General features: G+C 38.0%; 1 protein-coding gene across 1 annotated transcript in view; it reads left to right on the top strand.

Annotated features, from left to right (window-relative positions):
- The window catches only part of PLCG2 (phospholipase C gamma 2), a 51,572-nt gene that overhangs the window by 13,164 nt on the left and 12,293 nt on the right, over window positions 1-26,115 (top strand). Inside the window, exons 4-26 of the mRNA XM_069868614.1 lie at window positions 799-846; window positions 3,431-3,515; window positions 4,270-4,353; window positions 5,813-5,856; window positions 6,989-7,061; window positions 8,074-8,175; window positions 8,339-8,457; window positions 9,824-9,909; window positions 10,862-10,982; window positions 11,123-11,291; window positions 13,039-13,143; window positions 13,362-13,451; window positions 14,413-14,591; window positions 15,111-15,311; window positions 16,588-16,707; window positions 17,994-18,174; window positions 18,723-18,791; window positions 20,024-20,133; window positions 20,877-20,973; window positions 21,869-21,935; window positions 22,180-22,337; window positions 24,862-24,964; window positions 25,876-26,085. Coding sequence (XP_069724715.1) covers window positions 799-846; window positions 3,431-3,515; window positions 4,270-4,353; window positions 5,813-5,856; window positions 6,989-7,061; window positions 8,074-8,175; window positions 8,339-8,457; window positions 9,824-9,909; window positions 10,862-10,982; window positions 11,123-11,291; window positions 13,039-13,143; window positions 13,362-13,451; window positions 14,413-14,591; window positions 15,111-15,311; window positions 16,588-16,707; window positions 17,994-18,174; window positions 18,723-18,791; window positions 20,024-20,133; window positions 20,877-20,973; window positions 21,869-21,935; window positions 22,180-22,337; window positions 24,862-24,964; window positions 25,876-26,085 — 2,621 coding nt within the window. The remainder of the gene's footprint in view (window positions 1-798; window positions 847-3,430; window positions 3,516-4,269; window positions 4,354-5,812; window positions 5,857-6,988; window positions 7,062-8,073; window positions 8,176-8,338; window positions 8,458-9,823; window positions 9,910-10,861; window positions 10,983-11,122; window positions 11,292-13,038; window positions 13,144-13,361; window positions 13,452-14,412; window positions 14,592-15,110; window positions 15,312-16,587; window positions 16,708-17,993; window positions 18,175-18,722; window positions 18,792-20,023; window positions 20,134-20,876; window positions 20,974-21,868; window positions 21,936-22,179; window positions 22,338-24,861; window positions 24,965-25,875; window positions 26,086-26,115) is intronic.

Raw genomic sequence — 26,115 nt, 5'->3', positions numbered from 1 at the left:
GACAAGCTTTTAACACTGTCTCTGTACCTGATTGCTTTTCAGAGCTTCTGGCATTTTTGTTTGTGGTGAGTCACTGCTGTTGGCTGTTGTGAGGCTATACCCTATCCTTTCTTCCTACCTGACCAGTTTATAGCTTTGATGCTTATGGTGTCCTTACCTACTTGCTGTTCCAGTTGGGGAGAAAGCATTCTTATCTATTTTTATCTACATTTGTGCAGCAGACTGATGCCCATAGAGACTGAGGATAAGGTTAATAATGACTGTGTTCATCCTTTAGATCAAAATTGTGTGTGTATATTTATTATTAATGCTGCTAATAGTATTTTGCTGTGCACCTAAAATGGATGTGCACTTTAATGAGTATTTTCTATAAAATTCTCTAAACTACCTCCTCCACCCCCTTAGTGTTATGCATCTAATAAATCTAATAGATAGAGTGACTTAATAGAGTTACTCTAGCTTAGATTAGCTGAAGTTTTGACTCACTTTGTCCACTTGCATTTATACAGCTTATGGTTTTTCATGCTTTTCTGTCCTGCCCACCCTTCCCCTTCCTGTGTTGTTTATATGGCTTTCAAATGCAGTATTAAGCAGCAGAAAATTATTTATTTACAAGTAGTTACAAAACTGTCTGAATCCTTACATGCTGCACTGGAAATGTTTTTGCTTTATTAAAAGAGGTGTATCTTACAGCTTTTAGATATTTCTGTTGAATGTTATTGGCAGTGTTTTCTTTATAATTCTTAAGAGTAAACCTTTTTTTTTTTTCCTTTTTTTTCTCTCTTTTTTTTCCATAAGCTGGCTGAGAAAGCAGATCTATTCCGTTGACCAGACTAGAAGAAATAGGTAAGAACTTCTCTCCTTGTTCACTTTGTTTTTAGTGAACTTTGTTGCAGATTTTAACATGATGAAAAGAAATAAATACTACGTTGTCCAAGATGTAAAATATGACACCCCTGGAAACAGCATTTGCTCTTGCTTTAAGAACTTGAGTTTTGCCTTCTGCTAAACACAGCATATTCATAGCACTCACTCATGTTCATGTACAAGGTATAACGAGGAAGCGAATGATAGATTTGCTTTTAGCCTAGAATCACCTTGCTAGAATGGGGCAAAGGAGTTGTCATCTTCCAGTCTTGCTGTAGAGATTCAGCTCAGCTCTGCAGGTATATTAGGCTGCTTGCTTTATAAAGGTCTTTGCCCTTTCACAGCCAAGTTGGGAGTCCAGGAGCCTGGACTGTGTAACCCGCTGTGAGCTTTGCCATGTAGCTATGACACCAGTTCTTCCTTCATTGTTGTTTGGGTATTAGTAACAATGAAGCTGCATAAACAGAGTTCAACGTGGGCTGCTGAAGATCTAGGGCAGATGTTTAAGCATTTAGCCTTCCCTTGATTCAGTTCTGATGGGGCCTGAACATGGCTAAAATGCGTGGTTATCTAGTTTGAAACTAGTCGTAGTGGCAGTGTCAGATATATATCCAGAGACAGGGTTGTCCCAGCAATAAAATGAATTCTTTCCTGCAGCCATCAGAGCTGTGAGGACAGAACAGAATATTAAGAGTAAAAAGAGATGAGAGATACCTGAGTATATTAAGGGAGAGGAGGAGGAAGACTCTGGTATGACAGAATAGTCCTGTGGGAAAAGGGAAGATACTCTTGAGGGTGGATAAAGGAAGCCAAGTTAGTAGTTTGGACTTTTTATTTTTTTTTATTTTTGAGCAATTGGCTTGATTACATGGGCTTGGCTCTGCCATGTGTTCAAATAGTGCTTCTTATGTGGAAGAAATCCCACGAATTGTAGCTCCCATTGTGCTGTGTAACTTTGTATGTTTGAGTTTCAGTAGTTCATTTCAGGTCTATGCGTGATGTGGGCTTGTAGCTTTTGCACAACAAAGGAGACTTTATTCTTTGTAATTCAGTTGCATACTTCTCCTTAGAGTTGTCAGAAATCATGCGATGCTGAGAAGAACGTTAACCCCTCCTCCCCCACATCTGTTACTTTACGGTGTTTTTGGTCTTTGTCTGGAACACGCATTTTGTTCTCAGGTGTAATTCAGTGTCAAAAAGTACATGCATTTCCTCTTATTTAGGCATTTTCCTAAATGCAAAATAGTGTGGTGTTTCATAGTGTGAATGAGACTGTTATTGCAGGAAGTAACACCATTCTGCAGACTGGCTGTGGCAAAGTGAGCTGAGATGCCATTTCAAAACTGTGTTTCCTAAGTTGGCCAGAATGGTGAAGGGGAAACTACCATCCTTTACTGGATATTGGCTTATACCTCCTGATGTATTTTGAAAAACTAGCCCTGCAATTGGTGGAGATTGTGAAGCAAAAGTTAGGATAGAGAAGCTGTGGTGTTGCTGTATGTCCGCTGTCATTTGCTGCTTTACGGCTGTTTCACAGCTACAAGGCAGTCTGGTTAGGTTCAAGGGGATTTCCACTACGGAGAGGAGAGTTTCTGTTCCCTTGATGGATGATTCCTGCTTTTAGAAAAATTCAGGAAAGGAGTACGAACTGAGTATCATTGTGTTTAGTTTTGCAGTTTCTGGGGAGATTAATTGTAAAGGTTAGGCTTGCAGGCAAGTCCTGTTTCACTGGTTGAGTGTTTTCCAGTGGTAATGAAGTCCCAGCTCTTTGTTTTGGCTTGCATTTGTCTGGCCAGAGGAAATTGCTTCTGCTTGGTGTTTAGGATACAAACAGAGTGCTCATTCTTGCTCTTAAAAGAAGTGTTTTTTTCCAGAGGTCTGGCGACAAGGCGGAAAGCCAGGAATTTCCTGAGTTCTAATCTGGCTTTGGCCTGGATTTTGGCTAAGTTCCTTCTTGCTTTGCCTCTTTCTCTCTTTACACAATGGAGATGAGAATATCTTGTGGTGTAGCTGTTGGTATGGACACTATAGAATAGAAGTGTTGCAGAAGGGGAGTCTTGCTGCTGTGAATCAATTTTACCATTCAAGTGAGTAACAACTGGAGAAAAAGGCTATAATGGTAGTGAAAACTGGGCCTTTTCCTCTTCTGTTCCTGCTCATCTGTTTGGTATATCCTTTGAATGTTTTCTGTGTCTATATACCAGTTTCAGTGGGACTGGAACAATGGAAGAAAGGCTGCAGTTCATCTGATCATTTAGATCTGATTAATTGTTGGTGGAGACAAATGGGTATCTCTGCAGCTAGGTTCTTTTCACCCTGATGTGGATGCTCAAATTAACTGAAATACCTGTTTCTCCCCACCAACTAGAAAACATGTCTAGCTTGGTCACGTGTAAATGTTATGTTCATTGAAGTTTACAGTTATGTGGGATGAGCTCTATCCAAAACGTTTAATTAGTCACATTTCTGTTTTGATAGAAAAGACATCAGTCGCTGACTAGATACAACAGAACTGTGAACTGTGGAGTTTCTGATGCCTTTTTTTGTTTTCTTCCACCGCCAGCATCAGTCTTAGAGAGCTGAAAACTGTCCTTCCCCAAGTAAACTTCAAAGTGAGCAGCATGAAGTTCTTGAAGGATAAATTTGCGGTAATTACCTGATAACTTGTATCTGTTTGGTATTATCTGATAGGTGTTGTTACTTGTTTTCAGAATACTGCCTGTGGTTTTGCTTCTTACTGTGTATAGTTAAATAAATTAACTGATATAATTTCTCAGCTTAGCTTCACCAGTATCTAAGGCCATAAGAAAATACAGACATAAATGCTCCTTTTCATTGTGCAGTTGACCAAAGCCAACATTGAGTTTTGAGTTCCGGTGCTGGTACTCTGCAGGTGCATGAGGAAACTGTTTCATCTTTGAGATAAAATTGAGATATAAGAAAAAGAATGTTTTTTGCAATAATAATCTGTTCACTCCAACTTGTGCTAATGCTAATTTCTGAAGGCTGTTTCCATTCCTACAGGAATTATAAATATCCCCACCTTTTCCTGCTTTCTAGCTCTCCACCCTTAAAGCATACATTCTTACTTCTGTTTTTCCCACTAACAATGACCAAATCAGGCACTACTTCACTCTCAGTAACATAGTGGAAATGGAGTCAGTGTACAAAATGCAAAGCCAGATGTGTGGGCTAGGAGCACTGTGTCACAAACCAAGAATCTATTTAGTTGTTTGTATTCATAAGTAAATAAATTTTAAAAATCCTAACAGCTTAAAACAAATGAAGTTGGAGTAGAACAGAGTGTGTGAGAGGGTGGCAGCTGGAGTAAGAGTAACTTATTTGCTGTGCAAACATAATTCAGGGAATTCTAAATTCACTGCATGCTAATTTCTATTGTAGGAAATAGGTGCTCACAAAGAAGAGCTTTGTTTTGAACAATTTCATTTGTTCTACAAGAAAATCATGTTTGAACAACAGAAATCGGTAAGCTTGTTCATAAGTGATCTTTGTACTGTTAAACTGCTTGATCAGAAAAAAGAGTGTATGCTGCTAATTTTTTTGTTTGTTTGTTACTATTTCCACCATCCCCCCTCCCATTCTTGTGACAGAAAAAGGGTGCAGTACAGGACTTGTGTAGGTAACAGTCACCATCAGCCATTAGCTTAAGAAGATAAGTCATTCGTGTTGCTTCTTGTGTGTTGGTAGTAGAGATGTGCACAGATAAAATGGGATTTCTAGGAAGAACTTTTTGTGGGGGTTTGTTTAGGATGTATTATATCTTTTCATTAGGCTTGGCTGATCTCTTTAGTGATAGGAACAAGGCTTATCCATGCTTTATATTAATCTTTGATTACTAAGAGCATTCTGTCAATCATGGGGATGTATCCTGAGCATCAAATAACATTGGTTATTCTCATTGTCTCTCATGCTTTGAAATTATTGGTAGTGTGTCCATTACAAGACAGGTATCAGATGGTCCTTGAGAGCTGTGAATGTCGCAGGAAAACACTTTAACTGATTTATATGGGCAGCTGCCTGACTACTGTTTCCATGTTTTCAATTGCACAGATTCATGAAGCTGGTGGAAAATGCACACATTTAGTGACTCTGAAAGCTAGGAACCCATTAATGCTGTGAGAAAGCTCGTAGTTTGAAATTACTTTGTTTACAATGCATTTACTGCTGATTCAACTTGCAGTTGCTAAAATAGAAGCTTTGATAGTCAAACTCAGTGTTGTTTCTTAAGGCAATAGAGCTTTCTTGTGCCATTTAAAAGTGATGTTGAAATTATTGTGAAGTAATAAAGAATCTCCATTAACTGACAGGGTCTTACTTTTGATGATGAAAATCTAGTTAATTAGCTCGAGCAGAAGGTTAAAGAATAAAACACAGAATAAGGAGGCTCTCTGACTTCCTAAAACTCTCCTTATCACCCCTTGTGGATAATTCCAAGGGAACTCCACAGTTTGCTCAATAATTCCTTTGGGTCAGTTGATAAGTTTCCTGCAATCTGTAACTATGCTTCTCCAACCTAGAAGACATTTAGATTTTATATTCACCTGCATAAATGTGATGGATGATATGGAATTGTAATTTTCCTGGGATATCAAAGAATACAAGCTTCCCACAAACTTGACTGATTGTGTGAATAAGGTACCTTATTGATAGCAAGTTTATTGCCTGAGAATTGTATGTGTTCCCCCTGAAAGACCTGAAATGCAGTTGCCAGCCTTAGCAGTATATTTTGTCTCATGCATTTAATTCAAAACGTGTCTTGCCAACATGTTTTTGCAGCTTCTCTAGAGCAGCAATGCATGTATTTTCCCTTCCCAAACTAATGAATGTTATTAGATAGAATTATATAGAAAATTGCATGTTCTTTTATTACTTATGTTTTCCCCTTTTTGCATTTTTTGTTTGTTTGTCTTTGTTTTGTATTAAGATTCTTGATGAATTCAAAAAGGATTCCTCTGTGTTCATTCTTGGGTGAGACTCTTCATTTGTATTATTTTTTCGTGTTTCCATATGGTTGTAGTGCTGCAGAGTTGTTTTTTAATTACATGACCTTTTTTGCTGTGTAAAGAAATTGTACATTTTTTTCATTCAGAAAGATGAATTTATAATGGAATTAAGTCCTAAATATAATTTCATAAAAATTTTTTACCTTCTGACTACCAAAATGGTATAGGCTTGAACAAGCAAGTTTGCTTGTCCTCTGATTTTACAAAGAGCTGAACAGAACTATTGAAGGACAATTTGATGGAGAAGTTTTAGCTTCAGACTGGAGGGTGGGGTGGGGCACAGGCTTTGCCTCGACCTGAACAGAGTGCTGGTAGTAACAGTTTCTGCATCTTTCATTGGTGGACTTAAAAATTTAAGAAAGATGTGTAGAGCATGAAAGGGAAGGCCACAGGCATTGCTAAGAGGTTGACTACAAATTAAACTAGTTTATCTTGGTTTTGAGTATTATGCTAACAGGTTAAGGTTAAAAAGTCTGCTATGAGCGTACTGCATATTTCCTTAGCCCTTGGTCATGTCATATGAATTAAACTTTGTGAGACTGCTTTAAAGTACAGATTTATGAAGAATGGGTAGGTTATAATACCTTCTTGGTACCAGACGATGTGGCATGTGTGTCCTACAACACAGTTGTGTCACTTTGGTGCAGCTGCATCTTGCCTTTCAGGAGGTTTTGATCTATCACAGTAGATCATCTGAATAATACATGGGAGGAGTTACTTGTGGAAGTGTGGCTCTATGACAATTTAGAAGAACAGTGTCTTGCTATGCCTCAGTTAAGGTTAAAAACAGTCCTGTCAAGTGAATGCTGCTTGTTTGCCACACAGCAATGAGTAAAGATCTGGTACTTTTCTCAGTGAGTCACTATTGAAAATGCATCAGGAATCCTGGAGGCTTTATTTAAAGGCTCAAAAATACAGTGATTACATAATATGCTGTTACAAGCCTAATCTAAATTCCATTGAAGTTATAGAAAGTTTCTTGGTGGTGGCAGCACATTAATACTGTAAGTCCCAGATACAAACTGATGTAATTTTCTGCTCTAATATCTGATGACACTTGCTTTAGTTTGACTTTACCTTTCTTTGTTTTTTTAAAGAAATACTGACCGTCCAGATGCTTCAGCAGTTCATCTCCATGACTTTCAGAGATTCCTGCTACACGAGCAGCAGGTGGGAAGGTTGCAGAAATTTTTAGTTCTTTTTCTTGAGATTGTCTTGCAGAATTCAGTGCTCATTAAAAAGAAATGTGATGTGTTAGAATATAATTGATGTCATAGGTCTTGAAAAGATTTCTCCTTGTTTGTTGCCATTGATGTTTATGAGAACTACTGCTTTTCATCTATTTAAAAAGTCTGAAGGTGCACCAGAGTATGAGAGGGTGGACAAAGTAAATAAGGTTTTAACGGGTCTCCATTTAGTCATGTAGATGAGCAGTCATGGTTAGAAATAAACCCTGTTTGAATGTCAAAAATGATAGTCTGGCCACGTTACAGCTGTAACAGCTCAGTACATCTGGGGTAATGCCTTGGCTCTGGCTCCATTCTAGCAGCTTTCATGTAAAAAGCTGAGCTGACTGCCTCAATTGAGTCAAAGGTAATTTTCTATTGAATGGAGCCAGTTTGATGTTCCATACCAGCAAGCAGATAATGATGGAGGCAGGGATTCAAACAGTGTGTTCATGGTCTTCTATAATGTTATTTAGCACAATCACCACGGGGAAAAAAAGTGTGTGATATTTGCTAGGCACTGCTAAGCTCCAGGTTTGCAAATATGATTAAAAAGTGAGACCTGCACTTCCTGTATAGGTTTGCTACTTTCTTTTCCTCGCTGTTTCATTTTGTTAAAAGGATATGCAGATTGCACCTTGAAAAGAGAGAAATTATAGTTAAGGCATATCCTTCAAGGATGCCAGCTTTTTTTCTGTGTGTGTGCTTGCATATGTGTATGTATGTGGTATGTATCTTGTGGGCCTTCAATCTGCATAAAGGTACTTAGATGGAGAACCCTTAGACATCATAGATGAAAGTCTTAAAATATATGGGTACAATAAAATATATTGGCAGTAAACTAACCAGTTGAGAGAGAAGTAAATCACATCTGTAGGTCTCTCTGTTCTTTATTTCATTTTATATAGCATAACACCACTCTAAATTTTTTTCTTCTATATTATTATTATCTGAAGGAATCTTGGGCACAAGATCTCAGTAAAGTCCGAGAACGAATGACAAAGTTTATTGATGACACTATGAGAGAAACTGCTGAGCCCTTCCTCTTTGTGGATGAGGTAGGGTAATGATACTTTCTAATAGTTCCTCTGGGACATCTTCCACTTCCTAGTTTGTTAATTGTTTGGCAGATCCTCTAGGCTTCTCTTGCTACCTTGCTAGATTTCTTTTGGTCTTGCATGGTAAAGACATTTTAATTCAGTCTCTGTCTTTGTGTTGTAGTTCCTCACTTACCTTTTTGCAAAAGAAAATGGTATTTGGGATGAGAAATATGATTCAATAGATGCACAGGACATGAATAATCCTTTGTCTCACTACTGGATTTCTTCTTCTCATAACACGTAAGTTACCAGAAGTCCATTGTCTATATCTGTTGAAACAGACCTAGCACATGTTGGGAGAACAATACTGTATGCCAGAAATATACTGTGTGAGTGAGTGAAACTTTTCTGAAGTGTGATGTAAATGTGGCCAATACAGTTTGTGGGACTTCTTTTCCCCCTGCTGTTATGATCGTAAGGTTTTGAGATATAAGCAAGCTCAGCTGCCAGAAAACCCAGTCTCTGAGTCCTGTTAAAAAAATGTAAAAAAGTCTTGAGTTGAAACTGTTCCAGCCTCTCTGCTTTCAGAAATGAAAGTTATTGAAGAAGCTTCTGTTTTTTTCCAAGCACCAACAGCCTCATTGAGCTAGTTTTCATTTTAATTGTACCAGAACATAAGAATGCCTTAAGGATCCTACTTGTCCCGTGGGAAAATCCCATACTATCAATGTGATCTGAAGGGCACTGGATTTGTTGCCTTGGAAAGGAGGCAGTGCTGTGCACTATTGATAAATTCTCTCGCAGTTTACAGTGTCACAAAGTCAAAAAGATTTTGTCCCAAGTAGGACAGGAATATGGAGACCTTAAATTCGGCTATCTGATGATCGTGACTTGGCTGTTCATGGTCTTTACCTGGGTGACAAGGATTAAAGCACATGAAGGTGCTTGAGGAAAAGGAGGAGTACAGTTTGCTGTCCATACTTTTCTTTATTAGTTTGAGTTTATTTTATAGCCAGAACTTTGAAGGCCCAGGGACTGTACTTTTGTTGTTACTGGTTTTAAAATTTCATGCTTGGTATCTTGCTGATTTCTGTAGTCTGTGCTCAGGTATCCTGTCCAACCCTTTTCCTTGACAGTCTGTGGTATGCAAGCTCTTTTGCCCAAGTACAAACCTATGTGGCAATGAGTTTGAACTGTCTTCAAATGAAGGAGGTTTGTTCACCTGGCACTGTAATGAAAAGAAAGAAGGTATAAAGAGAAGGGAGAAGAGATGAACAAATGAAATATTGCGGGGAATGAAGTAAAGTGGATCTGGATATAGCTTAGAAGTATATTTTGAAGTAGAGGGTGTGATATCTACTCTAAATACCCTCCACATCTCTCCAACATGAATATTCCTCAGCTTGATGAGGTTTAGGAGTGTTTCAAAGCTTATGATTTGCTTTCCAGAAAGATGTGAGAGTTGGTTAATGTTTAGATTGAGCCTTAACTCATGCATTCAAAAATGTCATAGCATCAGGTTTAGCAGAGTCTGGCTCTTCCATCACAAGTTGAAAACAAAAAAATCAATGTACAATCTCCACGACAAGAGAAAAAATGTCACCCAGTGAGTGAGTGGGAAATGGTTGAAACTGACTGCCTTTTACAATTTCCATTTACTCCTTAGATATCTGACAGGAGACCAGCTTCGAAGTGAATCCTCCACAGAAGCTTACATCAGGTGCCTTAGAATGGGATGTCGATGTATTGAGTGTGAGTAAAAAGTTTGTGGAGTGGTTTGTATCGTGCTCTCCATATAAGTAGAGTTTCCCCTGTTTACCAAGAGAAAAAAAAAGAACTGAAACAAAGAACTAGTTTGTTTTCTGAAGGTGAAGTTAGTCATGTCAAAAATACTGATTCCCTACATTGTTTTTCCTATGCCTCACTATGGCGGTGTTCTCTTTTTCTGATTCTTGTTCCCCTGAAATTTTAAGATCTTTCTAAGTTGCATCTCACTGTACATCAAAGAATCAGTCTTGAATCTACTATATGAAAGCATAGGGTTTAATTTGGAATCACTTCTGTCATGTAGACAGATATATAGATAGTTTATTTACTGTCACTGTAATACAGACAAGTTTAAGGCACAGAGGTTTTTGTAATATAGTGCTACTTGTCATTCTCTTTAACTTGCTTGTAAATCAGTTGATGTCTTTGTGCATTTGTTCTCAACTGTGTATGTCTTCATCCCTGTGCTTGTGTACCTTAGTGAAAAGTTTGACTTTAATTTCATGTTATTTCACAATTTCCTTCATAAAACTAGTTGCTACCACCTGTTCAAATTAGGTAATGCGAAATGTATCTCAAATTAGAGTTTCAGGGTTGAAATCAACAGGATGAGCTGTCAAATTGCCACTTGTTGGAGTGTGTTTATCCCTGGAAAATTGTTGTAAACTAGTAGACTGACAATATAACTGCCTGAATTCCTTAGTCCCAGATTCCCACATGTTAAGCTTTGGGAAAATTTTACTTTGTATTTTATTTGTATTGTTCTTACTTAAGTGATCTTAATTTCCCCTATGAAAGAGTTAAATTTGTATAATAAAATGTTTTATTAGAACATTAATCTGTGACTCAGTACATTGAAAACTGAAGATTTGAATGTAGTTGTTCTACTAGAGTTGTTGCTTGATCTTTTCCTTTTTGTATTGCTTGTCTTACCTAGTGGATTGCTGGGATGGTCCTGATGGGAAGCCCATAATTTACCATGGATGGACACGGACAACAAAGATCAAATTTGATGATGTAGTACAGGCAATCAAAGATCATGCCTTTGTTGCATCTGAGTAAGCTGTACTTTTTGTCTTCTTGTTTGCTTTAAATATTTTCTTTGATCTGGGGGGCAAGGGAGGGTGCTGTTTACCTTGCCTTGTCAGTTGTAGTGATAAGACATTGTCTTAATTCACCCTGGTTTTCTCCATCAAAGATACCCCGTGATTCTGTCAATTGAAGAGCACTGCAGTGTGGAGCAGCAGCGACACATGGCCAGAGTGTTCAAGGAGGTATTTGGGGAACAGCTTTTAACGAAGCCTGTTGAAGCCAGTGCAGATCAGTTGCCGTCACCAACACAACTGAAAGGAAAAATCATCATCAAGGTAGGCTTGCTTTGTGTGATGGTCGATAAAATAGGAAAACAAGAGCAAGAGCCAGAAATACTACTTCTGGCTTTGCGGCTTAGCTGTTAGTTTCTGTTGAGAGACAAAAATACCCCATGCTTGAAGTGTGTACTAGTAACATTTTGAGATATTGTATGGAGTTTTGTAACACTACCTCTTAGAGTCCTTGCTATTGTTTTTCTTTGCAATAAGTCTTGCTAGTTCAAGCTCTGTTCTGAGATCTTCCAGCTCCTAAAAGGTCACTGCTAAATTTCAGTAAGGGTTCAATGCTGCAGATGCTTGTCATAGACTTCTTACGCAATGTGGCCTGCTTAAAAATGATTATGTTTTTGAATAGAAAGTTAGATTAGTGTTACTAACTTGTTTGCAAGCAAAACCTAAAGTACTTGCAGGCTGCCTACTTAAATTGTTAAAATTACTTGCAAACTGCAAAAGCTTATGGGTATTTACTAACTCAGTGTGATTTACATATGCAGTTTAATGAGCCATTTGTGAAATGCAGAGGTGCTTCTATCACAAGGCAGTCATTGTTAGGGGTCTTACCTTCTGGGCTGTACAGACTCGTTACTGTGCAACAACACGAGGCAGAGAGCTGAAATAAGACTTCTCAGATTGAAACTGCAGTAGGGCTTTTTGAAAGACAAAACTAGGTGTAGGATATGAGGGCTACTCATGATTTTTTTAGTACAACAGGAATTACTTTTGTCCTTGCCTCAGTTTTTCAGCTCTTGTGACAGTATTGCATCCTATGGATTAAAATTCTGAACAGAAGAAACAAGGCTAGGTAGATATAAGCATACAGCTCTTGAATGTAAGACTGGAAATAACAGCACGTGTTTTTATTCCTCCAAAGTGTCTGTTGTTACCTTGCAGGCATAGAGGGGGGTTGAGGAGACATATAACAACAACATGACATATCTGATTATTTAAAGGGTATTATAAAACAGTGTTAAAGAGTCTTTGAATAGATCAGCACCTGCCAGTGAGCTAGTTGTGTTATTTGGCTTTTGTTTGGTCAGTGTTGTCAGTAAACAGTCAGAGGCAACTGCTACTTCAGGGGGCCTGTGGGATTTTTCAGATAAGGCTGTCAAGCTGAAAGCTACCTACAGTAGGCTGAGCAGAACTGAGTGTAGTTGACAACTACTAGATATGAGATGATTAATGCAATCATGAACTGCAGTAAAGTATTTATTGTTACCAGTAGCCCCTTGAGACCTCTTTTTTATGAGCAGTCTCAAGAAGGTAGAACTTATCCCTTCTTTTCAGAAAAGATTTTTCTTCTGCTCATTTTTCTTGTAAATGAGTGAATTCTCCTTAATTTTATTTCTTTATAATTTTGTTTAGTTTTTTTTCTTGTTCCTTATGTCCTGCTGTCTGCAGACAGATCCTTCTTTTATCCTTGTTTCATGATAATGTGCCACTTAATGTTTTCTGTCCTCTAAAGAATGGTGAGCTCTTATCAGACAAATTGTTTCTTCATTGCTCCACTGATACCTCTACTCATTTTTTAACATTTATTATGAGATATAAATTTTAAACAAAGAAATTCCAGCCCTGTTGCATAAAGACTCATGGAACAGCTGTGGTTATGGTAGTGACAGAAGAAGGCTGAGTGATGGAGGGAAATACTACCAGTAATACTGAGTGTGCTGAAATATTATGATCAATTTTGTATATGATTCTATATTAGTGTATGAATGTGGCGGGTTGTTTTTTGTTTTTTAAGCACAAAAAACTAGGTCCAAAGGGAGACATTGATGTGAACTTGGAAGACAAGAAAGAAGAAAAAAACCAACAAGGAGAACTTTACATGTGGGACACAATAGAACAGGTATCATTTATGTGACATTTGCTACAGTTCGTTGCTAGCTTGTGTAATACTGGAAATTTACATGAATTTCTTCGATATTTTTTTAAGTAATATTGTCAGTTAAGTAGATGTGAATGAGGGGAAGGTAGCATTTGTTTATTGTTACACCGTGTTTGGAAATTGTGGTTAGTGAGTTTGCCTCTGTCTTGTTAATGGTTTTAACGTCTCTCAACTTTTAGAAATGGACTCGGCACTACTGTGCTATTGCTGATGAAAAGCTTTCATTCAGTGATGATATAGAACAGAATGCTGATGAAGATTCATCAAAGGTGATGGCTATGTTTTGTCATTTAAGCATGTTCTTTTTCTCTCAGATTATTTCACTGTCTAAAGATGTGTAATTTTTATGCTGATGTTAAAATTGTAGAGGATCCGTGTCAGATAACAAATGTGTCTGCAGAGAAGAAATTTTAAGGGTCTTTGCCAAGGTACTTTTAATGAAGTAGTGTTTTCTCTTGGCTAACTGAGGATTTGCAAAGAGGAGTACAAAGACAATGAAATATAATTTTGGTACTTAAATGCTAATGCTGATGTGTGCGCTGACAATCAAAGTCTTTATATGCCTTTGGCTAAATAATATTGCTACTCTCAAGCTAGACAGTATGAATTACACAACACAACTCTGCGCAGTTTATGTTGTTCATTTCATATTTGGAGAGTGTCACGGATGAGCATGTATTACTAGTCTGTTGTGCACGGTAAAGCAGAAATATGAGGCTTACTGAGCATTGCAATAGCAGTGATGTTCATCGTGGTTTCTTGTTCTGACCTTTCAGGTTTCCATGCACGATCTTTTGTTGCTAAAATGTGTGTGCATGGTTTGGAGATCTCTGCACAGCCAGATCTTCTGCATAGGCAGAATGTTTTACCCATTCACCTAGATGTTAATGTCATTAATATGTGAAGAAGAACACAGACGAATCCTGGAGAAAGCTGATTAGAAACTCTGTGATTAGCAGTAGGGTGTTTTGCCTTGAAATAGAAATCAGTGTTTGCACTGCTGCATTCTTTCACTTTCTATTACACATTTGAACAAGGCTGAAGCTGATCACTGCTCCAGGGAAATGGCTTGATGGGAGAGGAAGGTCAAGGGTGACTATAAAGGTGATTTGGTTGTTTGTGGAAGGAGAATTCAAGGCTAGGAAGATATGAAATCCTGAAATAGTAGATTGTTATGTCAGTAGCAAGTCCTTTACTTCAAAATGATAAAATTCTTACTTTCTGGTCTAGGAGGTGAAGCGTACTGAACTGCACTTAAAAGAAAAATGGTACCATGGGAAAATGAAAGAGGGGAGAACAACTGCTGAGAAACTGCTCCAGGAATATTGTGCTGAAATGGGTGGCAAGGATGGGACATTCCTAGTTAGGGAAAGTGAGGCTTTCCCTGATGATTGCACCTTGTCGTTCTGGTATGGCGATTGCCCTAATAATTTTATATAGGTTTTGTTTGTTCTATGACGTTGCCATGTGATGTGTGTAATTTTTAAGAATACATTTATAGCTGAGAGGAAATAGGAATAAGGATTTGCTATAATAACTAGAATGTTATTGATGGGATCATGAAAGACTACTTTCTAAATTACAGTGTAGCATAATGCTTTTTGGCAGAATAGCCTTTATTTGAAGTGTTACAATTTTTAATAGACGTTTGATTCCCTGCCCTTCCCCAGCCTCCCTCAACTTTTCAAGTGTTCTGGCAGGATTTAGGATTTGTTTGCCAGGATTTAAACTGTTGTGGGTTGAAAAGTATTATCTTATTTATCACAACTTTTGTTACTGTTCTTTGGTGATGATAGAGATAATACAGATTTCTTGCCTCTTTACAGACTCACCGAGTAGTTAACTAGAAATGGGTGAGGAAAAGCATCAAAAGAAGAAAACCCATTATAAAACTTTTCTTTTTCTCATGCCCCTCTTCATTTCTTCAGGAGATCAGGTAAAGTCCAACACTGCAGGATCCGTTCTTCAAGTGATGGAGACACTGTGAAATACTACCTGACGGACAACCTCACTTTTGATAGCATCTATGATCTCATTCAACACTACAAGGAGACCCATTTGCGCTGTGCTGGATTTGACCTGCGTCTGACTGATGCTGTGCCTAATCCCAGTCCTCATGAGAATAAAGAGTACGTACAGGAGAAGGCAAGCACCAGGGTTGTTATATCAGTGTCCTTTGTGTTGTTTTAGATAGTCTTGGATTTTTGCATAGAAAATTCCCTGGATTCAGGATCGTGCCCAAGTGTTGCATACCCATGGATGTCACAGAAATAGGCTTCCCTGAAAGATGCTGAGTAAGCTCAGTGACTTTTTGAGAACCTGATACAACAGAGAGCAGTCACTGGGAAAGTAATTTACTAGCAGCAGCTAAGAAAATTACTGAGAACTGTAATGCTGTGGAAGTGTGCCAATTCCTTTTTTTTCCTCTTTGGTGTTTTACAACACCCAGTGGATTGGATTAGATATTTAGTAGTTGGCTGTGATCTGGCAACTAAGTGGTCATAGTCTGTGCCATCTGGAAACTCTGTTACTGGGGCAGTGAACCCAAACAGTTATGTTTTCCTAATCCCATGATCCACCTCACCCCTGTCAGAGTTGGTTAGGCTGACTTCCCCCCATGCTGATAAGAAGTAGTATAGCTTTGTGTTTATTTCCAGTTGGTATTTGCCTGCTGTAGATCCTGGGCATTGCTTGCTCTTGTTTGCTGGCAAAACACTGTCATCACTGCCCTTCGTACTGTTTTCTTTGCAGTGAGAAAAAGTAAATCTCCTTTGCATGTGTAGTATTGATCTGTGACTTCTTATTTTGCTCACCCCAGGCTCTGGGAGTCACTGACCACCCATAGATGGTTCTGCAAGCCAGTGAGAAGGAGGAGTAGAGTTTAAGGTTTAGTCTTCCCTGCCTTTCTGTATAAGGTGGAGATGTACTGCCAGCCTAAGTGGCCACAGCTTCACTGAAGGCACATGAGAGCCAAGATAGGCCCATACTTAAAGGGAAAGGTAAAATCAAGCTCTAAATGCAAGAAATCAAAAGAAATCAAATGCCTGATGTTTTTCTTAAATCTGCTATGTCAAAATCCTGAATAAACTACTGAAAACTGAATGGCAGACTAGAAGCAGGATCCAGTGCCTTTGTTTCAGGAGGAAATGCAGATTTATGTTTTATCATTTCAGACAGACAAGATGTTCTGATATGTTCTTGATGCTTTCATCCAAAATAAGCTGCTATGTTACAATGTTTTGTAATAAGCTGCTGTCATAGGTGGCAAGATGGAGAGAGTCTAATGCATATTTTTTCTTGTAACGTTTGAAACTCTATTGTTAATAATGCTGCCTTTTATTCTTACTGAATGACATTTGACAAGCTTTGTAATCCTTTGTCCGTTCTGATTTTTAACTGTCACAGCTGGTATTATAACAACTTGAGTCGGGGAGAGGCAGAAGACATGCTGATGCGAATTCCTCGAGATGGGGCCTTTCTGATTAGGAAGAGAGAAGAGCCTGATTCATTTGCTATGACTTTCAGGTAAAAAATGACAGTACCTTGTAGCCCAATAATGTTTGCTTTTTCTTATTTAAAAATGCAGTTGTGTATACATTCTTGCTTTCAGAGTTTGAGTAATTAAAATGGTTGATTTGTACAGCAGGTCCATGCATAAGAATGTAAACAAGAGTTAATTTGTGACTGGAATAAATGTTTATGCTTTCATAAAGAACATTTGGGCACCAACTGTCCACTTCTTCCCATGCAGAACTTTGCATGGACCTTCTTCAATTCCTTGATACTCCTTCCTACAGAGTACTATTTTGAAGTTTTTCTTGGTGCTGGTTCAGCAATGATTCTACGTTCTTATCCCCTGTAAATCCTGCCCTGTCATATATCTGACTGAAATGAAATGTAAAAATGAAACTGTCAGCTTTTTTTTTGGCTAGGGAAAATATTTTTGAAACTGTTTCTTGCGACATTAATAAAGTGTATGGAATTGTGGTATTCTCCATTGTGCCTTCAAATCAAATTGCATTTCTCTGAAAAAAACATATTTCAGCAACATATAAAGTTGATTTGGAAAAACAAATACTTGTTTTCCTCTTATTTACATGCCTTACTGTGTATTGAAGATGTCTAGAATTCCCCAGTCTCTTGTGTGCTTTGGCTTTAAGCTTTCTGCTGTTACCAAGGTGGATATTGAAGCAACTTGAGTTGCAGTGTCCTAATAAAACTATTTCACAGTACGGAAAACAAGTACCAAAGCTTCACCAGCTTGAAAAAGATGCAGGGGTCATCTGTGGGTGGGATGGTTGCTGGTGGATAGTTTTACTCTTACCAATGCAAGCACAAACCTTGTGTTCAAGCACAAGAGACATTTTTCTTTCACAATCGATTCCTGTAGTTATCAAAATGAGTATAGGGAAGAGACAGCTACTAATTTTGAGAGGAGTGTGTCTTTCGCTTAGGGACAGTGGCAGATCAGCAAGAGCAGATGCCAGAAGGACTCTTAGTCTGATCAGAGGCATTTGTGTTAGTATGAAGATATGACAGAATACCTATCTTCAGAGGAAAAAATAGGGAAATTTAATGTAAACAAAAACATGGGTTTGTCCCAAGGCTCTAGACATGATAGAAAAGTGAGAATGTCTCTTTGTGAATTCAATCAGGCGACTGGAATTCAATTTGAATAAAAGGTTTTGGAAGTGTGGGGAAGTATTTCATACGATTAAGATGCTCTAATCGGTTTTGGTCCAGTTTACAGCACTGGTGCTCTCTCTCTGCAATTGCCAATATCTCTTAAAGCACCTGCACTTGTTTCACAGAGCGGAGGGGAAAGTGAAGCACTTCCGAATTCAGCAAGAAGGTCGACATTTTGTGCTTGGAACCTCAGCCTATTTTGAGAGTTTAGTTGAGCTGGTAACATACTATGAGAAGCATCCACTGTACAGGAAAATGAAATTGCGTTACCCAGTGACTGAGGAGCTGCTGGAGCGATACAGCATGGTGAGTGATAATCTTTGTGTGAGTGCTGGTTGCTGTAGCGGATGAGCCCCAGATCTACACCCTTGGGTGCTGAGTTTGGTTCTGACTGTGGTAGATGACCTTCAGGGGAGGTTAGGCAGGCAGTTTTCTTACCTGTGAAACTGAGATGGTTATGCTGACTTCTCTCACAAAGGTTTTGAGATATGGGAAGGAAATAGCTTCATCTTTGATTAAAGGTCAACTCTTGCCTTCCTTATGATTTGATTAAAAAGCTGCTCTGTAATGTGAGTGATTGTTGCTCTGCTAAAATGAGGTTTTGCCAATAGCCTTGCCTGTATTTGGCCCTCTTTTCTATTGTTAGAGTGGGCAGATATCTTAAAATGATTGTGCAGATGCCAATAGATGGCTATAGAAATGAGCATAACATAGATGACTGGCTTCCTTCCTCTTCTGTTTGCCTGTGTATTGTCAGGTGATTTCAGCAGTGAACGTTCTATTAACATCAAATACTTTTATAATTTTTGATTCCTATAACTTCATTATATTTTTTCCCTTCTTCCTGTTTTTAGGAAAAAGATATTAACTCCCTCTATGATGTCAAGATGTATGTGGAACCAAGTGAAATCACCCCTACAGTGGTATGCTTAAACTGTAGACAAAAAATCTTTTTTGCACTTACTGTAGACTTCTGAAAATTTTAAGACTTCTGTGTTGATTTCCTGTTAGCAGTAACAAAAAGGATAATTGAAAGCATTGAGCTGCTTGATTTATGGGAGAATAGACAGCAGAAAATTAAAGAGTGTAACTTTTTTCTAGTATCTCCTTAAAATTTGTACTTGCAGTTTCTTGTATGCAAATCCTATATTGATTCATCCATACTGAGAAACTGGGCACTTCTTGCTATTGAGTCTGTGGAGCGATTTGATTTGACATGCATGCTTATACAGGCTTGCCCCCAAATTAAGTAAACTATAAGATGGTTCAATATGAGAAGGCCAAATCGTCATGGAAATAAAGTATGACATGTAAACCGCAAATGTATGTGAGTCTGTGTGTTTATGAGCACTGTTATTGGTGCACAAAATTATCACAGTTCCGTTAGCAAACATGGCCTGCTTGCACAAATAGGTGCAGTTTATTTATGTGCTTTCTATATAAAAATGGTGTCTTTGGTTTATTAACGAGTAATTAAAATTTGTCTTCTTTTAAGGTACATGTGTTAAAAACAAGTGGGCCAGCAAACATGTACTTATCTCTAATTCTTGTTAGGGCCTGCCTGTTTGTAAATGCTCATAAAAATTCAGCTGCTTGTAAATTTTGTGGCTATAATTCTTTGTCACCTTTCGGGCCAAGGAGTTTCCATTGCTGCTGAAGAATTTGGGTGGTAGTAAATTCAAGATAAAGAAATTGCTTGTCCTGCTAAAACTGGATGTCTTCCTAAAGGAAACATGACCAGCAGGATCGCTGATGCAGTTTTGAAGTGCAGGCTTGGTAGGCATCTAAGCCCACAAACTCCAACTGCATATGAATATATGTCATTAAGATAGAGGATTGTTATTTTGCTGTGTGATTTTTCTTTTCTTTTCTTTTTTTTTTTTTTAATTTCTCCAGTAATTGTGCTAGAGCATCTGTTAAAAAAAGATTTTTTTTTTCCTTTTTCCAAGCTCATACCTGAAGATAGCAGTTAAGTAGCATCACTTGCTTCCACCAATAGATGTCACTCTGGAACTTCAGTATTATGTTTTCTAAGCTTCGTGATAATAATAATTAAAAAAAGGATCAAATCACCCCTTTTTTTTTTAAGATTGCATTATTGATCATTTTATGACCTGTCCCTCTAGATGACCCTTTTGCTCTCTTTCTTTTAAAGCCTCAGAGAACAGTGAAAGCCTTGTATGACTACAGAGCCAAAAGAAGTGATGAATTGAGCTTCTGTCGAGGAGCTTTAATTCATAATGTCACAAAGGAAACTGGAGGCTGGTAAGGACAATATTCCTCATAGGACAACTTCTAGATGGAGGAAAAAAATGAGCTTCGGGTAGTAGTTTTTAAAAACTTTGCCTGATGTCTGGTTGCTGCTTATTAACTGTGGCCTAATAAATCTTAATGCCAATATATTAAAAAAAAGCAAAGCAAACCAAACCACCTCATCCTCAAGTCTACTTTTGTGTCTCTTCCATTTTTCTATCCTATAGCAGTTGCCTGCAGATCCTCCATAGTCCTGTGTATCCAGTATTTTTCCTCTACTACATTCACCCTTTCTGAACACTTTTGTGTGTTCTGGGAAGTCATGCATCTATTGTCATCATTGCTCTGCTAAGTATTTCTCAGGAATCAAACCCAGCTTTTTTAGTTATCTGTAGAATTTCCTTTCATAAAAGAGGATTTATTTCTTAGCTGGCTTGTAAATTGCTTGGAAAGCTTGGGAATCTAATCTTTCCCTGTAGTTTCTGCAGGGTAATCAACCACATAATAGTATTTTTAGTCCTGGAGGGGGAAAAAGCCTCTTAAGTCATTAAATGCAGGTTACGGTAACTGTAATCCCTCTGAAATCATCTGTTACTACAGTTAATGATCACTTTGTTAGAGATTTTAGCTACTTCATCACTTATATTTTGGTGTTAGCCAACTAGACAAGCTACTATGGGGTATTAATGCTCAGTTATTTATTTCATTAATGGGCCATTGAAGCTATTTTTTTCTCCTTTTCTCTTTAAATTCAGGTGGAAGGGGGATTATGGAGAAAAAATCCAACACTATTTTCCATCTAATTATGTTGAAGACTTGTCATCTAATAACTCTGCTGAGCTTGAGAGCCAGGTGAGGGTTAAAGTTTATCTGCTATGTTTCCCTCGAAGATACTGCCTGCTGGAAGTGAAAGTCTAGTTTATGGAATTACGACTCTGCATGCTGTGCTTGAGATGGCACAGAATAGAGAAATGAATGCATTCTTCATTGTTCTCTGCTGCTGAATATTTTTGTCAGGACATTCCTCAGAGAAAACTAGTATAAGGAGAGAGCTGACTTGGTGGGTTTATAGGCTTTTCTAATGTGTACCTGCTAATAAAAATCATAGCAGTTAGATTTTTCAGATCATTTGGCTAAACAATACTGTGTCTGACACTTATAACTCGTTTCGCTATATAATTACTGTCTTCATATTTGCAACTAAGAAAACTGTGCGTGCAAACACATCTTACTAGCTATTTCACACTCCACTATTAAGTCTAAATGCATAACTAACCCTAGACTGTTTGTCCAAAGTGCCTAAAAATCTAGTCCAGAGTCTTGGACAAAGAGCTCTTCAACAGAAGAAAGCAAAGCTCTGTAGTAAACAATGTTGACATTTTTCAGTTTTAAAAATAAAAAGTTGAATTCTGTTGTTGTTCTTAAGCACTTTCAATGCTATGCTAGGAGTCTTTGTAGGAAAACACATGTATTAGATTTCCCTCTCCAGTCACTGCAGTTTGCAAAATAGGCAGTTGTGTCAGGACAGGAACTACACTCCTCATTTTGACTGTCACTGGAGAGATTCTCATGTGTTTCTCAAAATGAGAAATTTTTGATATTGGAAACAGGCTTTTAAACATTACAGTGGGCATGCCTTCAGTGAAACTGAGGTTAGATTTAATAATGCATGTTTATTATTTGTTAATGTCCTGTGCATAATCACTCAAGAGAAGATTCATGGTCTAATTTAACTCATGCTTTTCAGATTATCGAGGACAATCCGTTAGGCTCTTTGTGCCGTGGCATACTGGTACTCAATAAATACAATGTTGGTAGGTATTTTCTGATATTTACACATGGAATTCTGAGCTTTCTGTGTTGAATAGACTCTTTTAAATTTATCGGGAAAGTTTTGTTTTGCTTTTTAAAAAACGCACTTACTTATATTCATATAAATGTAAAATTAATATGATGAAACTTTCTGATACTAGCTGTTGCAATAAATCATCAATGACAGTTTAGAAGAACAGTTCTTGGATTTTAATATAAATGTCTTGTTACTGTGTTGCCTAACAGTGAAAATGCCACAAGGGAAACACAAAAAACCTTTTGTCTTCATTCTGGAACCTAAGGATCCAGAAGATCCATGTGTAGAGTTTGCAACGGATAAAGTAGAAGAACTTTTTGAATGGTACCAAAGCATCCGGGAAATCACATGGAAAACTGCAGAAGAGGTATTGATAAAAATGTATCCTTTTTTATAATATACTGCTGTAGATTTACAGTAGGATTTGTCTTCAGTGGCCACACACTGCTCAACTTTGCTAACAGCTGATCCTTCACTCATGCATATTGCTGTTTTTTCACTTTATTGATGCTGTGAATCTTGTTGCCTCAACACTTTTGGGAATGCTACACAAATCAGCAGAACACCAGTCATCAGAGTGTTGTTTTTATGTTTTTATGTTAACATGAGTTTTTCTGCAAAGTACTGTCTGTTTTGCACTCTGCACCTCAGTGGAGAAGTGTGCTCAATAGTACAAAGTAGATACCATGCCTAAACTCTTCGTAGTCCTGTTTACTAAGTCTGCTTTCCAGTGAATGCAGTGGCACTGATAGGGAATTGTTTAGCTAATACTTTATTTATTTGTAACTAATGGGCACATTTCAGCTTTACCAGATTTTCAATAGCAGTATTTTCAAGAAATCATGCATAAGTATTGAAGGATTCTGCCTAAGTTTAGCTTCTACATCCCTTTATGAGTTCTGCCACTTAAATACATTCCTCTAGACTTGCTTTTCCTGTTCTGAGGAATTAATTTACCTCCCTGTCATCTTTTCTAGTATTTAAGAAGTCTTTGACATGACCAAAAATTCCTTACAGTGACTATGTTTAAGTATAGTCATCGCTTTTGGTCACTTTTTATTTTTAAGTGGGTGATAAGAGTGATGAAAAATGTGTTTCAGTGTCATGTTGGCTCAGGCTGTTTATCTGTTGTCTGGAATGGTAAAGCATGCTGAGGGTCATCATAATCCTATTTATGACAGGCAAGTTGGTCTGTCAAGCAGAGGACTGCAAATTCAGCAAGGGAAGAAGCAACAGGAGCTGTTGACTTATTGTTGGGGGAGGAAAGATACAATTCTTATGCCAAGCTGTTGTTTAGAAATAAAAATGAGGAAAAGAGAAACAAGTCCTAGAATAAGTGTCTCTAAATGAAATATTTTTTTATGGTACATCAATGGCTCTTCAGGAGCTTGGCAGCTATTTCTCCCTCTGTACAGTTGGAGAAGTATTAAACAATCTGTGTTCAGAGATGCTTTAAAACTCATTTCTGTCAATCAGGAGGCTTTTCTCCCAGTGTGGCCTCTAGAAAATTCACATGATAGACTGCTGCATGGAGAGGAGAAAAAGGTGAGAGGAGGCCCTTTTTGTCAGTACAGTTAACAGGCTGAATTTTGAGGAAGGAAAAAGCATACTGAATCAGCACTATGCTACAATAAGATACAGCTGTTTTATGAGTTTATTTTTGGGCTGTGTCCATTATATGCAAACAGTAAAACTAAGCTTCTGGTATCTTGTCATCTCTATTTAATGCTGATGCTTGCCGAGCTGCTAGGAACAGTTGTTCAGTGCCAGCTCTCCTGCTTGGGTACCACTAGGGGAGTTATGTCTAAAGATCGGCTTGTGGTATCTAGAAATGCTCCTTTGCTATTTGGAGCTCTGGTTACTGTTGAGCGGTGTCTGTGAAACTGTGCTATGTCACTAAATATAATGAGGTTTGTACAGGTTTTTCCCAAGTTTTTTTCCAGCTCTAAATGCCATATTCCTCTTTCTTTTTCTTAGAGGTGTAGTCTCTGGTTCAGTGAAACATCATAAACATCCCTGGCTCTCCAACTCTGATTTGCATTCCTCTTTCGTTTGTGTTCTGTAGGGAATTCTTTTGGAAGCCTTCCTAATTGCTGCTACTTCATAATGTCTTGTACCAAAGCTAATTGCTGTTCAGTATGGGACTCTTCTAACACATTTTGTCCTGTAATTGCTTCTTATGTCTGGAGAGCCTCCAGACCAAATGTCTCAAGACAAGTCTTGCTGTTTTCTGCAGCTTCCAGTCTCTGGTTGCAGGGACCATTGCTCAGCTTCTGCAGAACAGGTGCTTGCAAACGTGAAGCAGATAGTGGGTTTATTACTGATGATGCCTATGTGATTGCACATGGTTTTCCATATGTAACACTACTGGTTTGTTGCACAAATAGTAAAGTACAGGAATGATCCTCATAGGTTTTGAATTTAGCTGTCTGGAAGTTACGAACAAGACTTAAGTCCTACTCAGTATTGTAAATAAATACACTTCACTACCCTTTACATTTTTTCTGCATACATTTGCATTTATATGAGATACAGAGTTGAGAGTGTAACTGACATCGAAGAGCCACATTAAAAGAAAAAAATTGTTGCCAGGATTCTGAGTGGGACTGATCAGGGAGGACTGAAACACTTGCTTAAAGGACCAACCAAACAACACAATCACTTCCCCTCAAACACCACTCCCAGCTAAAACCCAAACCCACTTGGTTAGCCTGTTCTCTCTATTGGGTCTTAGAGTACATTGTATATCTATGCAAGTGTCTAAAGTATCAGATAGGTATCTGGGCAACAAAGACTGCTTCAACTTTGTCATTTCATTACGCTATACCCTGGAGTTACTGTGTCATAATACCAACTGCATCTGTAATCTAAGACTTTGTTATGTTTTACAGGAGAACAGGAGGAAATACTGGGAAAAGAATCAGTTGATTGCTATTGAATTGTCTGATCTGGTAATCTACTGCAAGCCAACAAGCAAAACCAAGGACGATTTAGGTATTTCCTTTACTATTACACCTGAATTCTACTTTTTCTACTATTTTTAGAGACATTAGTTAAAATTTTAGAACTGAAGATAACATCTATTCCTTCTGTACTGGAAAACAAAGTTCTGCCTCACCCATGCAGTTTTCAGTGGCCCTCTGAAATTGTACACTAGGGAACTTGATGCTATTCAACTGCTGCAAAAAAACTGTCACAAATTTCTAGCTAGTTAACTAGAGACATTCTCTCGTAGGTGTCTTTCAAGGGGTGGCTCTCTAGTTACGTGTTAATTTGACTGATTTGAGATCAAAAACTCTGACCAAACACTTGTGATATGTTTGTAAAAACATTCAAAATGGATTTGTTGTGCATTATGTCTTTACTGCAAGAATCCATTTGCCACATACATCAGCTATTGGAGTGGCTCCATAATGTAAGTGAGATCTAGGGCCTATGTAAGTGCAGGTGTGGAATCCGACACTGAAGTATGTACTACTTATTCCAATATTTTGTCATTGCTTCTGGAGAAGCTGGAAAATGCGCCCTTCTTCCTTAAGTTTCTTTGCAAACATTTTTAATAAGATATCAGTGTGGTTCAGACATTGTAATTAAAGTCAATGTTTGAAGCAGTGGCTAACCCTGGCATTTGAATATGTGGTCTAGTGGTCAGAAGTGCAGTATTAGCAATGATGAGATGAGAAAATTACTATAGACTCCTCTCTGCCCTGCTGCAAAACATGTGGCAGTAGAGTAATTTTAACTTTCAGACTTGATGCTCAACCACTTTGCTGTGTCTGCATGAAAACTGTGCCAATTATTGTATTAAAGGTCAAAGTAAAACAAAGCATTAGTAGAAATGCAGTATAAACATTGACTTCTTTATTCCCTTAGTAACCACTCTTTTTCCTCCCTGTCCTGTGTAGAAAATCCTGATTTCAAAGAAATCCGTTCTTTTGTGGAAACCAAGGCAGAGAGCATTGTTAAGCAAAAGCCAGTTGAGTTGTTGAAATACAACCTAAAGGGACTGACACGTGTCTATCCTAAAGGACAGAGGGTTGACTCATCCAACTATGACCCATTTCGTCTCTGGCTTTGTGGCTCCCAAATGGTGGCTCTCAACTTCCAAACTCCAGGTAATATTCTCTTTAAAAAGTGATCTAATT

Source organism: Phaenicophaeus curvirostris, chromosome 14, assembly GCF_032191515.1.
Source record: "Phaenicophaeus curvirostris isolate KB17595 chromosome 14, BPBGC_Pcur_1.0, whole genome shotgun sequence".
Lineage (NCBI taxonomy): Eukaryota > Metazoa > Chordata > Aves > Cuculiformes > Cuculidae > Phaenicophaeus > Phaenicophaeus curvirostris.
This window is presented reverse-complemented; position numbering and strand designations above follow the sequence as displayed.